This window comes from Anas platyrhynchos, chromosome 7 (genome assembly GCF_047663525.1).
Source record: "Anas platyrhynchos isolate ZD024472 breed Pekin duck chromosome 7, IASCAAS_PekinDuck_T2T, whole genome shotgun sequence".
NCBI lineage: Eukaryota > Metazoa > Chordata > Aves > Anseriformes > Anatidae > Anas > Anas platyrhynchos.
The window spans coordinates 25,656,145-25,671,776 of NC_092593.1; the positions used below are offsets into that span (position 1 = coordinate 25,656,145).

The 15,632-nt window shown below is 33.7% G+C and overlaps 1 protein-coding gene across 11 annotated transcripts in view; it reads right to left on the reverse strand.

Moving 5' to 3' along the window:
* The window catches only part of PDE1A (phosphodiesterase 1A), a 221,846-nt gene that overhangs the window by 33,167 nt on the left and 173,047 nt on the right, over nt 1-15,632 (reverse strand). For 10 of the 11 annotated variants that reach the window (XM_027461479.3, XM_072041054.1, XM_072041055.1 and 7 more), the window contains 6 exons: nt 11,959-12,141; nt 11,456-11,522; nt 10,334-10,450; nt 8,803-8,943; nt 3,896-3,996; nt 1,520-1,645 (listed from right to left, as the gene is read on the reverse strand). In XM_027461479.3, the coding sequence (XP_027317280.2) occupies nt 1,520-1,645; nt 3,896-3,996; nt 8,803-8,943; nt 10,334-10,450; nt 11,456-11,522; nt 11,959-12,141 (735 nt within the window). Of the gene's footprint in view, nt 1-1,519; nt 1,646-3,895; nt 3,997-8,802; nt 8,944-10,333; nt 10,451-11,455; nt 11,523-11,958; nt 12,142-15,377; nt 15,514-15,632 lie in introns of those variants that run through there. The other variant, XM_072041057.1, reaches the window with a different exon arrangement.

The window sequence follows — 15,632 nt, forward strand, 5'->3', positions numbered from 1 at the left end:
GGCTGAATATAATAGTGTGCGGCCACTGTAATCCATCAAAATTCCCTAAGCTAAAACAAAATCCGCCAGTAAATTCAAACTGGCTTACAATGAGAAGAGATTGAAAAGCATTTAGTCTGTGATTAACTTCTAAAGAAACATGGTATAGCATCACACGTTCAAAAAACATGGAGAAAAGAAATGCAATAGAAGAGCAAATGGTCCAGAAAACAGGTCCCAGCTGATCAAGATTCTTTCTAATGTTGACATTGAAAATCTGGCTGTATATTAGTATTATTGCAGAAGTTCACAATTTATTTCCAGAGATCTTTCTCCAGAACTAAATTTACAATACAAACTTTATGATAACTAAATCCAAATGAGTATCCTCTGAGAAGAAATCCTTTATGAGAATGAAAAAGTGTATGTTTCTCCTTTCACTTTTTACTAAATTAAAATATTAAAAGTTCTTTAATATTAAGCACATTGGAGCACCTACAGAAAATAATGAACTGAAAACCAAAAGGATCAGCAGACTTATATTCAATAATGTCTTTGTTTAGGGATGTACTGATCACATAGATAAGTAAAATCATGTAGTTCTACCATGTAAATCAGTCCTTTATCGGTAAATATATACTATGCCAAAATTTGTTGTGATATTGATGTATTCTTATAATTGTAGAGTTTTATAAAAATATAAATGAAGTAAAGTATAGCTGTTATTTATGGTTATTTATGTTATGTTATTTATGGTGGCATCATTCACTGTGGCAGAACCTCTTGGAAGCAGAACATCTCTATCTGGATTCACAGTCCACCTATTTAAAAGTTATTTTTAGGATCTCTAAATGATAATATGCTAGTCTATGATAATAGCTATGTCTACAGAAACACACAGAAGACTCATGTTTAAGGGCTATATGTAGTATTCTATGCTATGCAAACACGCCTCTTTTAATAGCTGAGAAAAACCTCTAACACCTGCTCGTTTTTTTATCCCTTCTCTTTCAGCTAGTGAAATTTCCTTCAGGAAGTACATTAAGATAAAGAAAAAAAAAAGAAAAAAAGAAAAAAAAAAAGTAAGAACTCCATAGTGCTTGGGACTTTCCAAATAACTCATTTTTTAATGCTTAACCAAGATATGATTATGCTGTGCTACATTACACAACAGAAATCGCATAGGCAGTAGTGATCAGACTGGCAGTAGAGTGTGACTCTGCAATGGAGTTTTAACCCACCGTTAGGCAAAGATAACCTACCTCAAGAGGGGCAGCTCTGAGGTTTTCCTGGAGAACTATCTCATCAGAGACTGTCTGCACAGTCCTCATAAAAGCACAACCTCAGTATTGGCATCTTCCAAACAGTACTTCTTTACACCACAGCAGATTTCTCTAAGCTCTAAATATTCATTACTTCCTCCAGTGCCAAGAATTTTTCCTGTAATTTGAACTCTTAAAATATACTCCATAGGAAAGGCCTGGAGTTTTTATTATTTTTAAACATTGGAATTATGTCTGAATGTCAGAAGATGACTTACCTCCAGTCATCTTTGGTTAAATTTGCCAGAATGTTCATCTCTTCTTCTTGCATGAGTCTATAAGCAGCACTTACATGATGATTTTCAAGAACAGAACGATCATTGTACAATATTGCAACATCTGACCTAGTGTTAAAAGACAGGAAAAAGGAAAAAAAAAGACATGATTTTCAACAGCATCCCAATGATAGCACTGGAGAAGGTAGGACATTATTCTCTATGAGAATTATTAAGTATATAGACATATATATATGTATATATATATAGTCAACAATGTTTATTTTTCTGTCAAATACTGATAAGTTTTCCATAATAAATGTATAACAATTTATCATTATTACCATCATATATATTGTTTGTGGGAAAGTCATAGTTTTAGATGGATAACATTCTATTTATCTAATAAAACTGTGACAAAAAAAAAATACTGTGAGACAAGCCTAGAGCTTCTTGACAGTAGACTGGATCATAAAGCAACAGAAATGCTCTAATAAGGCTACTCAGAAAAACTCTTTGGCAATACAACCATTTAAAATGAAATACATTCACAAGAGAGGTTCTACAAATAGAATGGATATTAGGAAGTTACCACCTCTGTTCTGAGAATGAAGTGCTTTGGCTCATGCTGCTCAAAATCAGAAAGAGCTGTAAACATTAAAATGTTTTAAAACTTCAATTTCATATGTTATAAAAGGATGCCATATTTTGTCAGAAAAACAGCCCAAACTTAAGCCACATAACAAAGACATAGCAGAAATGCAAAGCCGAATTTTTGATTGAATATAAATGCTTTCTAAAGCCAGACTGTTAAGACTGTTACCTTAAAAGTTAGCACCATCAACCATATCCTTTCCCTCCTAATTAGAACCCAACTTAAAATACCAAAATTACATTACATATAGATTCTTCAGGAATTTTAATGTGGTACAGATTTATCATATTTCAGATTTCAATAATTCTTGGGGAACCTGTTGTCTCAAGACCTTTACCCAACTTGTTAGGCCTCTTTGGGTCTCCCTTCTCTGCTATACATCTCTTCTGATAAAACTGTTCCCAAGTACCTCTGTTTGATCAACTGAACAGACTGTAGTAGAAGAGAGGTGCATTGATTTAGCAGTGCAGCTATGATGATATAATAAGGTTCAATAATAGTATATATTTGGTATAACCACCCACATGTATGATAAGACACGAGGAAATCTGAAAAAAATAAAATAGGACTAGAAAGTTTACTTAGAAAGAACAAACTATATCCTACCTAAATAAAGAATATGTTTATGTCCATAATTCATGGGAAGAATAATGATTTGCCAATCACATACATTTCTGAAACACACTTTGGCCCACTTAGCTAATTATGTCAAATTTTAATCAGCATTGGTATTTTATGTGACTATGACAGCCATTTCCTCAGGATTTTGCAGGCAAAAGAAACCTGGAATCATGCCCTGGGATGTCACATCAGGGCCGATTTTGCTAAGAGCAAAGAATGAGCTCCATGACAAAACAAATACCTGCTTATAAGTATATACAAGTAAAAGTCAAAAGCATAATTCATTCTTCCACTTTTGCAATACTTCAGAGCAAAATATTAAAGACAAAAATAGAAAAGTAAAATAAACTTGGAACTACAAAATGAAGTTTATTTTTAGCAAGACTATGCTGAGGAAGAAAAGAATTATGCCTTTATTTTAGTTGCAGATCTATAATTTTTTGATTATTGAAGAGCATATCCCAGGGCCTAAGTATGTTCTGGATTTAATTTAACCTTAAGCCTTGGGCTCACCTGTATAGGTGAGTGCAAGGATACTTCTGTTCAAAGTAGTAATACTTCTTGATAATAGAGATGTTTCATTAGAATATGCCAGTTTTACTGTATTTATTTATTTATTTACTTTGAAGAGCGTGTGAAGTGGATAGCAACTGAGGATACTGAAAACAAAGTACAGTCTAGAGTATGAAAACAAAAAACAATAAGACACTTAGTACTAAGGTTAGTATCAGGTATACCACTTATCACCCACTAAAGGACTGGTCAGTGATTTTTCTTTGATAGGCCGAAAATATTTTAAGTTATATGCTGTTGTTCTGGACCAGAGGATATGAAATGCTATGCATACATCAGAATGCAGTTAGTCTGACTTTCAAACTGGATTTCTTTATCATAACTACTGCAGATCCTGTTATAACATGCTAGGAGAGGACCCTGGGTATGGATTTATAAAGCTGTGCTTGAAGTTTTCTCCCTGAATATTCAATTCATAAAACCAGGAATGGCCTAGCTACCTCATGGCAGTATCAGTAACAGGAATGAAACAGTTCAGATGAATCAACAGCAAACTCCAGACATGATACGTTAGGGACCACTTTGCTTACCTTGTCTGAATATGAAAATTATTTGTGGTCCCAGTATGTTCATAATCATGGATGGCAGCTGCAAATATCATTGCTAAAATTTCCAGTTCTGTGAGCCAGTGCTAGTAAATGAAAAACAAATCTTAGTCATAATTCCTATAACAGCCTAATTCAGATAAATGCAGTACTGGAAGCATTTTGCACTACCTTCAACTAAATTAAACTTCACCCTTTTCTGATTTCAGTTGACTATAGATTCATAACACCTAAGTATTATGTAATAAAATAAGTCCTTGTGCTTATTAGGATTTATCTCAGACCAAGTTAAATACTTTATGATCACAAGCAAAGTAAATATTGGCAGCCAAAATAATTAAGAAGTTATTAAGAAAATTACATGGTATATTTTGCAGCTGTTTCGAGTAGAAAGAATCTAATCTACTAGATACTATCTGGCATTTGCTGAATTATGGTAAATTCATCTAAAAACTTGATACAAAATTAAGGTTATAATTTATCTTTCAGTGAAAAATATATAAAGTTCACCATACTTTTCTAGGTAACACATCAGTATTAACTATTTTTCGCCTGTACTGTAGTACAGAAATTAGGCCCATGGGAGATTTTTCCAGTTCTAAATTATATTGTGTTTTGTGTTATCATATCATTCAGCTAACTAGAAATGTAAAAATGTGGTGCACAAAGCTGGTATACAGTTTCACAGAACAAAAGGCAAGAAGGATCATCTTCTATACAAAATAATACAGGCCCTAGATTTTTATGCGCTTTTATACAACTTCCTAATTGAGAATGTCCTTTATAGATCTTCTTGTGAAATCATCTTCGTTATTTTATCTTTCAAGTTCTATTTTATTACTGAGAAATGAAGCTCAAGGAGAAGTACTCAAGTACTCCATTTAAAAATGGGGGTAGAAACTTCTAATATGGGGGTAGAAAATCAAAATTAACCCTGCAATCATAGGACTGATTAAGTCAAATGCCAGTTAGGATATTTTCACATATATTTCAGACTTTTTTCAGTGTAGAAGTAAGCTTCTGTACTATAAGATCTAAGAATGATCTTCATCCTTATGCACCCATTTAGGCACATATATGTATATGAATACATATGAAATGTATAAGATGCCAGAAGTTGTATTATTTTTTCAAAGAAAAATATTAAAATTCCTAAGTTGTGTGAGAACAATGAAATAGGTCATTCAGTGACCAAATAAGATAGCTGAAGAACAAGTACTGCTGGCTGTTGGTGAAGCTGTATAGATTTAAAAAGGTCACAATGGAGGAATGAGAATGTACTGTAAGCAATTCTAAAAATGGAAATGATGGCCTTCATAGTATTGTGTGTCATAAGAAATCGGGCCATGACTGCTCCTGGCTTTCACAATCTTTTCAACATACCAAACAGAATAGAAACCCAGAAATTATTAGTAACTGAATCTAAACATAAACATTTTCTTTCAGATGCCTTCTCAAAGCTTTTTTTTTTTTTAAAAAAAATTGCTAGATAATTCATTTATAAGTCAAGTGCTTCTTAAAAACAGTATCTATAGATTATACAGAATATTCATACCATATTATATGAAGGCAAGTATTCTAGACACTGTAGCAGTACAGTTAAAATTCAGATTAGTATTAAAATCTGCAATCAGAGAACTATTTAGCTAAAGAATTCCCAAGAAAGCAGGAGAAAGCTCTGAGGGAGAAAATTAAGAATTGTTTCTTCAAAGATCGAGGGAAAAGCAGTTCTCTTGTGTCTGGAAGTCTGACAGACTACAAAGAGATGGAATCTACTTCCCTCCTGGAAGATACTGTGTGATGCAGGTGTAACAACTCTTGGAAAAGATCTCTTCTATTAGAAATGTTTTACAGTACTATAAATTTCTTATAACTAAATAGATGCATTTCAACTTTTCATGAACTCTGGTTCAAACTATTTTTTTTAAACAACAGTGGATTAAAAAATGAGTAAGAACAGGAATCTGACAATACACATGTTGACAGTAAAGACATTTTTTTCCTTTCATTTGAGCAATACAGGTACGTGGGAGGAGAAAAGGGTTGGTGGGAAGATGATCGATGACTCAAAAGTTCTTTACAAGATGTATTCCCTGAGACTTGGATTCTTGAATCTTTATAAAGATGAAGACTTCATAAATGCTAGCTTGAGATATATATTTTAGTTGTATCATCTGGGATTTAAAATCTTGTGGAGTTTAATAGATTGTCTGCCATCTGTGATATCTAACTTTCTAACACACATCTGAAGTGTCTGAATCTTTTTTCTTAAGATAGACAGCCAATATCTTCTGGAAAATATAATGAACATTTTATTTCTTTAAATGAGACTCTGAAAATGTGTTATTCTTCACTGAAATCTTTTTACAGGCTTGTGGAAAAGGATAAGTTCTGAACAGACAAGAATTTTGGCAAATGCCAAAATATGGCTGTATTCCAGGTGTCCATAAAAGATACAAAATGTATGACCTCCTCAAGAGGAGTCATAAAAAGGATTTTCTTCAACCTTTTTCTAACATTTGCTTCTGTATGTCTTTCAGAACTCAACAAGCATGACAGCAATTCTTTGCAAGATTTGGGAGTCAGTACCAGTTCTGAAAAGATACAGTAAAAGCACAAGAATTTCAAATCACACACCAGTTTGCAAAACTCACAGAAATTTGTTATACGATTGCATCAAACTGATGATCCAAATCCAATAATTTGTTAGATGATATAGCAGAATTAAAAAAGCTACTGCAAGTAGCAATAAAAAAGTTACTGCAAGCCAATGCAGTAATCTGAAAAAAAATAGTTTGAGAAGCCAACTTCAAATCATTACTGAATAGGGTTCAGTAAGGGTGTAATCAACTGGGCAACAGGAAAGAAAGGGGGAAAAAACTGTTAAGCAGAACATTTGTGCATGATACTGATGAGTTCTCAGACTGCAAATGACATTTGGGACAGAAATACTTTACAAGCTGCAGAATCACTAGGCCTTCTTTCAAACACTGATTTCTATAAACATTTCTTCTGCCTGGCAAATTGCATCTGTTTGAAGGCACTCTTGACTAACTGTTGTCCTAGTTAGATAACTTTCCAAGAACTTTCCAATATCATAATTCAGCGATTCAAATGTGAATATTTAAAAACTGCCCTAATTTTATAGGAATATCTTGTACAGGCACTGCAAGATTAATGATCTTTTACAGCACAGTAACAGCAAAGTTTATACTTTTCTAAAAATATTTGTCTCAATCACATCAAAGTGCAGTTACAAGGTTAAGTTGCCAATTGGAGAGGCCTTTCTCATTCTCATGTGCACCTGGTAAAATAGCAGATATTCAAACACAAAACAGATTCCTTCATTCAGTGTTCAGAGACACCTGAAGTGTGTTGCAAAGTTGTTTAGTCAATGGATAAACATCCCAAATTGAGTGGGATAGCTCATAAAATTCAAACCTTGTCCTGGCATCACAAAGAAAATCTGGGATGCTACTGCCTTTTTTGAAGGGGGTAGGAACACAGGCCAAGGGGATGTTTACAATGGGGATGTTTATAATCTCTGAAGAACAAAGGGATTTTTCTCCCTTTTAAGCTGTTTATCCTGCAACAGAGACATGTCTCACATGACTTCATGCTTGCACTTGACCTCACAGTAGAAGACAAGTCTAGGATAGAAACCATGATTCCTTCAAGATTTTTTATTAAAATATGTTTTCTGTAGGTGAACATCTTACACAACTGTAGTTTGGAGTCAGAGAGTTGTCCAGCGTATTCTTCAGTCTCATATAGAAGTCTTTCTAAAGGAAATTTTTCAATGTTGAAGAGAATCTTGGCTGGTGAAGACTACAGATTTCACTCTATAAGTAGCACTTGTATTAATACGTAGTTTAGAAGTAAAAAGCTTCCATTATGCTACAGAATTCTTGCAATGCCTAGGGATTTTTTGCCTCTGCTGAAGTCAATGGCAAAGCTTTCAGTGAGAAAAGGCTGATCATAAGTGAATGACTTTCATTTATTGTCTATATGTTGAAGCACAAACACTCAAACTCAGCCTGAAAATTTTTCTTTCCAAAGGTCTAATGGAATTGTTTTGTGGCTCTGCAAATAGAAATCAAATGCTATCATTTTCCACTTTCTTTTTGTTTTTGTTTTGCTTTGTTGTTTTGTTTGTTTGTTTGTTTTTAAGAAAAAATGGTTATATCCATAGTGAAGACAAATCATCAAAAGAACATAACAGAAATGTCCATTTTCTTTCAGTCAATATTTACTTTTATTGAGCAAACTGATAGTGAGGAACCTCCCACTAATCGTATTAAGTGAAAGATAAGTGCTTAGAGTAAAAATGCTTGCACAGATTCACTTCAGATTCCCAAATAATTACTAAAGAATACTGAGATATTGCAGTAATGCAAAACAATATAGGCACATTCAGTATGTAAAGGCAATCCTAAATAAGGTTATACATGTAAACTTAAAGAAAAAGCAGTTGCAGAGTGTTTGAGTAAGGCTGCACTGATTCAAAATACTTTTCAATGGCCAAGACCTCAGCAAATACTAAAGTTTCCTTGCCTGATCACACCTCCCAGGCTCCAATGTGGAAGCAAAAATTCTCACATTCCCACTCTTGCAAATGTACCCCTTTCAGTATGATACACAATGCACAAACCCAGGCAATGAAAAATGAAAACGGTTTAAGATTTTTTTTTTCCCTTTTTTCCTCTGCATCAGGAGATTTCCAAGCTGGAAAAACTGTTAAAATTACATGAAGTTCGCAGTCTGAACTAGTTTGGAATCTCTCTGCATAATTTTCAGGGGAGCTTTTTACTGAAAACACACACATACACATTTATCCAAAACATCAGAGAGTCTGCAAAAAGAAGTAAATTGAACTTCATAGTATTTCTTACCATGATACCAGTGTGAATCATTATGTAATGCACAGTTTGAGTAACATCAGCTGCATGGATCAAATTGTGATATGGATTTTTGTATTTGCTATAACCAACCTCAAGAGCTTCAGCAAATGTAATAAGATTGGGAACAGGGATCTGGAGGAGGGAAGCAAAAATTAAAATAAATATTTTTTCTTGCAACAGATGCAAAGTTAATCATGCAATAAATAAACCACAAATAAGTGCATCATAGAATTTAGTTAATAAATAAGAAACGAATAATTTAAAAAGTAAAGGTCTAAAATCTAATATGCTTCTGGAAGTCTTCATCCAATTCTTGTAGATGTTACATCCTACTACATGCACCATGCACAGGAGTTGGTTAGTGTACAAGAGACTTTAAACCTATCAATCAAATCATTTTTAGAGGTTTCTGTCTGTATGCATGGATTGCTCATATAAGAAACGTATAACAGATAGCAGCCAAACAATAAGATTTCTTTTTCTTCCTCAGCATTACATTGCGTGAGACAAGTTTTCCTTGAATCGGATAGTCTTCATTCCCTCCCTCTTGCTTCCTCCAAGCAATGTATGAAGTGCAAGTACTATCTACCACTGTTTTTCCCCGTATAATGAAATGATATTTCCTTAAGATTTTTTAAATTATTATTTAAGATTTTTCTTTATTTAAATACTTATTATTATTAATATTTAAAAGCCCTGCAAGGTAAACTGTGGGATTGAGAATGGGTTTAAGCCCACCGAGCCAATAACATTGTGTACTTTCTGACTGTGCTGTTAGTGGTGGCCCTGATGTGGTTCTGACTTCAAGCACCCAGAGCACTCCTGGGAAAAGATGAGTTTGTGTTATTGGTTAAGTCATTATTCAAACCAACTTCAAAATGAGCCAGCCTCTTCAAAGGGTGTAAAATTTTGCTGTGGAGAGGTTTTGAACTCTATTGAGACTTTAGTTCAGTACTATCATAGTGATAAATCTGACACTTGACCCAGTTTTTAATCTCAGCTTTTCAAAGCTGGTTATAAATATTCCATATCATATTGCAACACCCTGCAAACACTATCTAAAAGCAGCCTTCTCTATGTATATCATCAAAGTTGGTTTGGAGAGGAAGGTTCAGTTGAAACCTCTCAACAGTTTTGACCAACACACTACGAACTAGGCTATGAATAGAGTATGTAGAACTACAGTTTTCTGCCTTATTAGGAATCTTTCTTCCATCTATTTAATCTATTTAATGCTTAAGGCATTTAACTGCTCAATAGCAACATCCCATCCCAAACTGACTTGACATGGGTCTACATAGCATTCGATTTCTTGGGCTGCAGAAACATTTGCCTGCTCTGGGTGAAGTTTCATTCAGTGGAACTATTGGCATATTATGATCTTCCAATTGCTATAATCTACAAAATTCTGCACTGCATTGTACAATAAAATAACATTTCAAATATATCCTGGCTTTCTTATATTTTAAATTTGACATACTTATTTTTGTATACGTATTTTTATTAGTAAATAGTTTCTGACCTTGAAACGGCTCAAAAGGTCGTATCGAGTAAACAGCTCATACATCATAAATTTCAGACTGTGCTCTCCACTTGCTTCATTTAGGGCAAATACGTCAAAAGACCATTTATCAACATCCTGTAAATGAGGGGGAAAAAAATGTAGTTTCCATCTGTTTAAATAGTTTTCCAGCTCATCACTGGAAAAAATATTTAGATATTTTGTGGGTTTGGAGTTTTTTGTTTTGTTTTGTTTTTGTAGGGGGTGGGGTCAATTATTTTTTTTATTGTCCATGTCTTTTGAACTCTTCCTGTTGATAACACATTGATGACTATTTCAATATTAATGATCAAAATAGTTGTGATGGTTATGAATAAAATACTCATGACATGACCTATGCAACTTTCTACACTTCAAATCAAAAGCCTTAATCTTTTACATTTAACATTTTGAGTAAAAATTTTCTGTAGAACCTGAAGAAGCTAATATGAATGTCTGTCCTTGAAATATGCTATTATGCAAGGTCATTAACAATATAGCCATATAGCAATTTGTGAATAACACACTAATTTCAGGCTGTTAGGAAAAAACATGAGGTACCACATCCTTTCTCAGAATATACTGTTCTATACTGCTTATGAAGCCATAGGAACTTGATGTAGCCATAGGAATCTCAAAAAAGAGATTGACTTTTGGGTAAACTACAGTGATGCATTAAATTCACAGAAATACTGTACTTGTTCCATAAACTGTAGCTTCTTTTGTTAGCTCTGTCCCAATACTACTTCCCCTTTTTCTTTCCAAAAAGGAAAAAAATACTGCTGAGACACTGATTACCATACTAATGGGAGCTGATACAATCATGGCTCTGACACTTTTATAAACATTTCTACATGATTTTGTCCTAATGCTCTAATAACATTGTTAAATTAAATCACAACTAAACAGTGAAACAGCAAACAGAATCATATGCTATTTGTGAAGTTCTAACTATTAAAGTTCTCTGTTTTCTGTGTTCAGTTCTGTAGTAGTAAATATGGCTAGGGTACATTCAGTAGAAAAAATGCATTAATTTCATCCTAAAAGTCACTAAAAATAAGTACTAATACATTCAAATTCCACAAAAATTAAACTTTTTTTCACCTTAAACGTTACAATCACTTCTGCTGGGTAAGCCAAACCAACCATGCTAGAAGTTCTACGGTACATCCTAAAAGAAGAAATAAAATGTTCAGCCATTGAATTCCATTAAAATTTTATCTTTCATAATCTGTGAAACAACAATAAGCTATTTGAGGATCTGATCCCAAAGATGACATAAGTCTTTTTATGAACTTCTGAGAAAAATTCTTCTCCTGGGGTATTATTTTTTGATGTTCAGGCAGTCTTTGGTACATGTTCATATAGAAATTTCCAAGCTATAATGTTTATCCCCAGAATTTTCCAAAATCCAGAAGATTTCATTACAAAAGTAGAGGTCTCATCTGGATTTCTATATATAAAAATACAAAGATTACAGAAGTTGAACCTAAAAACTGCCACAAAGATTTGCTTCAGGTTTCTGCCACCATTTGATGGGATCTTCAACAACAGACAGACACTGTGGTTAAATGCAATGCTTGCAGTACTGAAAAAATAACTCTCACCTTTCTACAAAAATCCCAGCCTGTACAGCATGCACAATGCTTCGGAATTTGGGCTTTTCTTCAGGTCTCCTCTTCACTATTCCCATTTCCCTTGTGAATGTAGAAGCTAACCAGTCCCGTACTTCCAGTGGGACAGAATCTGACTGGATGTCAGACAGCTCATCCTCAGTGTCCAACAGCCTCCTAAAAAAAAATATAAATTAATAAAAGGTAACTGAGAAGATGGCAGATTGAAGCAAAAGGTGTATGGACATGTGAACAGCTAACAAAACTTATTTTAACAGGAGCAGAGGTTGTCTATATGATTAACTTAATACATCTTCAAATGCTTCTCTGGCAGACATACTCAGGCCTCCAGGAAGGCAGGTACAGCAGGTGTCTTCCTTTCTTCCTGTGTTCATGTTCCAGTATGTAAAAGATGCTCAAATGCAAGATATTCAAGGAAAGGCAAGTGAAGGATTTTCCACTGAGATTTTAACAGCTTTGGTGGATTGAAGTGTAATAACGAGTTATAAAGTCCCAAGGAGAGGTTTATAAGAGTGGCTGACAGAAATGCCTCTAGAAAGGGTGGGTTGATGCAATAACAAAGAATACCTATGACCCATCTGATCTATCTTCCAAAATGGTATCAAAAAAGTTTTCACACTTACATGCAAAAAAATATATATTACCTAAAAACACTATGGCAAATTAGTTTCAACGAACACCCTGTATACATGTCCATTGCATTACTCCAGTGCAATAAAAGTATTACTGAGAATGAATTCTTTCTGTTTTGAGATTGACGTTCCTATTGAAGGAAGGGTAACAAAATCATAACAGTAAAGATATTATACAAGATTAGATTACAAGTCAGCTGTCAAAGTTCTTAATTGTTTAAAAATATAGAAAAGCTATGTATACCTTTTGCAGAATGGAAAAAGTAACTTCACTTAAACAGAACTGGAGATCAGTTTATTTAGAAGAAACGTGTAACTAAATATTCTCCTCAAACAGACTCAATACTTCAATTCTACACTTCTATGAACATACCAGTAGTAGGAAAACTGCTTTTTTCTTGCTATTACCTGCCCATATCACTCATCTGCTGGGATTTTCTGAGAACCAAATTGCTTATTTATTCTGATACTAAGTTTTCCTTCATTAAGTTATGCAAGAAACTTCAGGCAGGATGATCTGAACACACGAAAAGCATGCCATCCTTCAAAAATATTTTATTAAAAATAGCACCAATTGAATTGCAGACATTATTTGATTATGTAGATGTATTTTTCTAGTGATTTTCTGAAACTACTTGAATCTCCATGAATTGGACACAAAGCAATGGTGGACAAGGTATATTTAACTTTGATTTGCGTATATATAACTCCACAGATTCTTCATCCTATCTGTACACTTTAATATATTTTTAACAGCTCTTTCACACTTTTTGTTTTCTTTGTTTCTCTTCATCACCATTTTCAAATCCTTGCCTAATCCAGGTCATTTCTGGCATACAGAAGAATTGAGCAAAAACATAGGTGATGGAGTCCACATGTACATCTAATCCTGAGGACAGTGCCTAGTAGGAAGCATGACACCAGATGTGGCATACAAATTATTTGTGAACAATGAAACATAGGACTTGTAGGACTTGACAACTAGGATGAAATAAAAAATAAAAATACATAAAATTCTCCTAACATCATCACTGCTTACTGAAAGAAGAGCAGGAATATTCCTATTTCTTACAGCCATAAAATTGTTAGACTACAAGTGTCTTCAACACAGGGTGCAGGAGGAGCAGAATGGACAAGAATTATGAGAATTTTCTTGCAGTGGGAAACTCACCAGAAGTCAGTAATTTAAGTTTGAGGAGAAGGACTTCTGCAGAAGAAAGTATTTGTGTAAATTATCTTGCAAAACTGAACCCAGTCTAAGACTGCCAATAGGTCAAAAACTATAGATTGATTTTATTCCACCAATTTAAAACTATGTTATAGTCCACTTAAATCCCTACTAGTCTAATGCTGATATTAAATATCCCTGGAGAGATCAGTACATTTTTATTTCTGATGAATACTTGGCATTTGATGTATTTGTAGTATAATCAGGAATAAACATTACAATCCCAAAACAGTTTTATAACTATCCAAAATGCTACTCAAAAGACATGAAATTATTCCAGCAATAAAAGGACCACTGTCATTAGTCTATCTCAGAGCCCACTGCATGAAGTACTCTACACAAATTTTCTACAGTCTGGTGCAGAATATCTTGATATATATTGGCCACTGGAGAAAGAATTAAGGCTAGGAAGACACACTGCAGTTTCTCTAACTTTTTTAACCATTCATTTGTAAAGCAGGAGGACTATTCAGCGTGTACCTGATAGCAATTAAGTTACTTTATGAAGACAGAAAAGAGAAACCAGAATTTGAAAAGTGTTGAACCAAGATCTTTTGCTCAGTTTCCTGAACACTCCAGGAATTTTCATGACACCACTCCTTTCTGATGAGAGGTGACTGAACAATGTTTTATGTGAAAGACAGAGATTAAGTGTTTCTGGTTCCTACTCAAATCAGCAGGAAAGCAACCGTAACACAGAATTACATTGTAAGCACAATCCTTTGTAAATATCAGCTCTTACAGATACCTCAGATCTGAACACCTTCAACATATAACCTCACTACGTTCTCCAGAAGAATTAGTTCTTTTCAGAAGCCTAACTGAGACAACATTTAAGGAGAGGAAACAAGGGCTAGTAACTGTCTACTTCTTACATCTTCCTGACCTTTTGAATTATACAATTCATATTGGGGAAAATTACACATGGCATATGCATTGCTAGAAATGGCCTTGGAATAAATTAACTAATGACTGCCATTATTCAGTAATTACAGAGACAGAGTTAATCTATGGATCTACACAGCCGAATAAATGGATGGTTAGATGGATTTACAATTTGATGGCTATTTTGTTTAGAAAATATTTTTATATATGTGTATATATATTGCACCATGCATAGTACACTTAATTATCACAAATAGTTAGAATCCAGTATTGAATTAATTTAATAGTTCATTATTTTTGTCCACTTCTATTCACCTATCTATACCTTTATTAAAAAAATATAGTATTTCCATTATATTTCCATGAGTGTATATGTATGTATACATATGCCATCTTGTGGATTCTGTGAAATACATCTTTAATTGTTCACCTTTTATTTACTGATTATGAAAACACTTATTTGAAATTACCCAAATTTATACCTTAAGATGTAAAAATCTGAAATGGTTTTATCAGTACTTCTATATAATACATATTTGTAATAATACATGTATAAATTTTACTAAAAGTAGCCCAAAGAACCTTCAGCAGAAGCATCAAAACTCCCACATATTAACAAGAAGTATTAATAGTATTTTACCACTTACACTACAGTAGTAGCTAAAATTCATTTTTTCATCCCCCTTGAATTTTGATTTTGATAAGCCACCATTTATTATTATTTTGCTACAGGTCTGTCTGTCTTGTTCCTGTTGGTTAGAACTTAAATGAAAAAAAGGCTGGCTCCCAGCAGATGTATTATGATGTCACTCTGGTGCAACCACTGAGTATTATCACATCATCATTGCTTTGAAAAAAATTCTACAGTGCAACATTTTCTACAATTACTGGGAGAAAAAAGT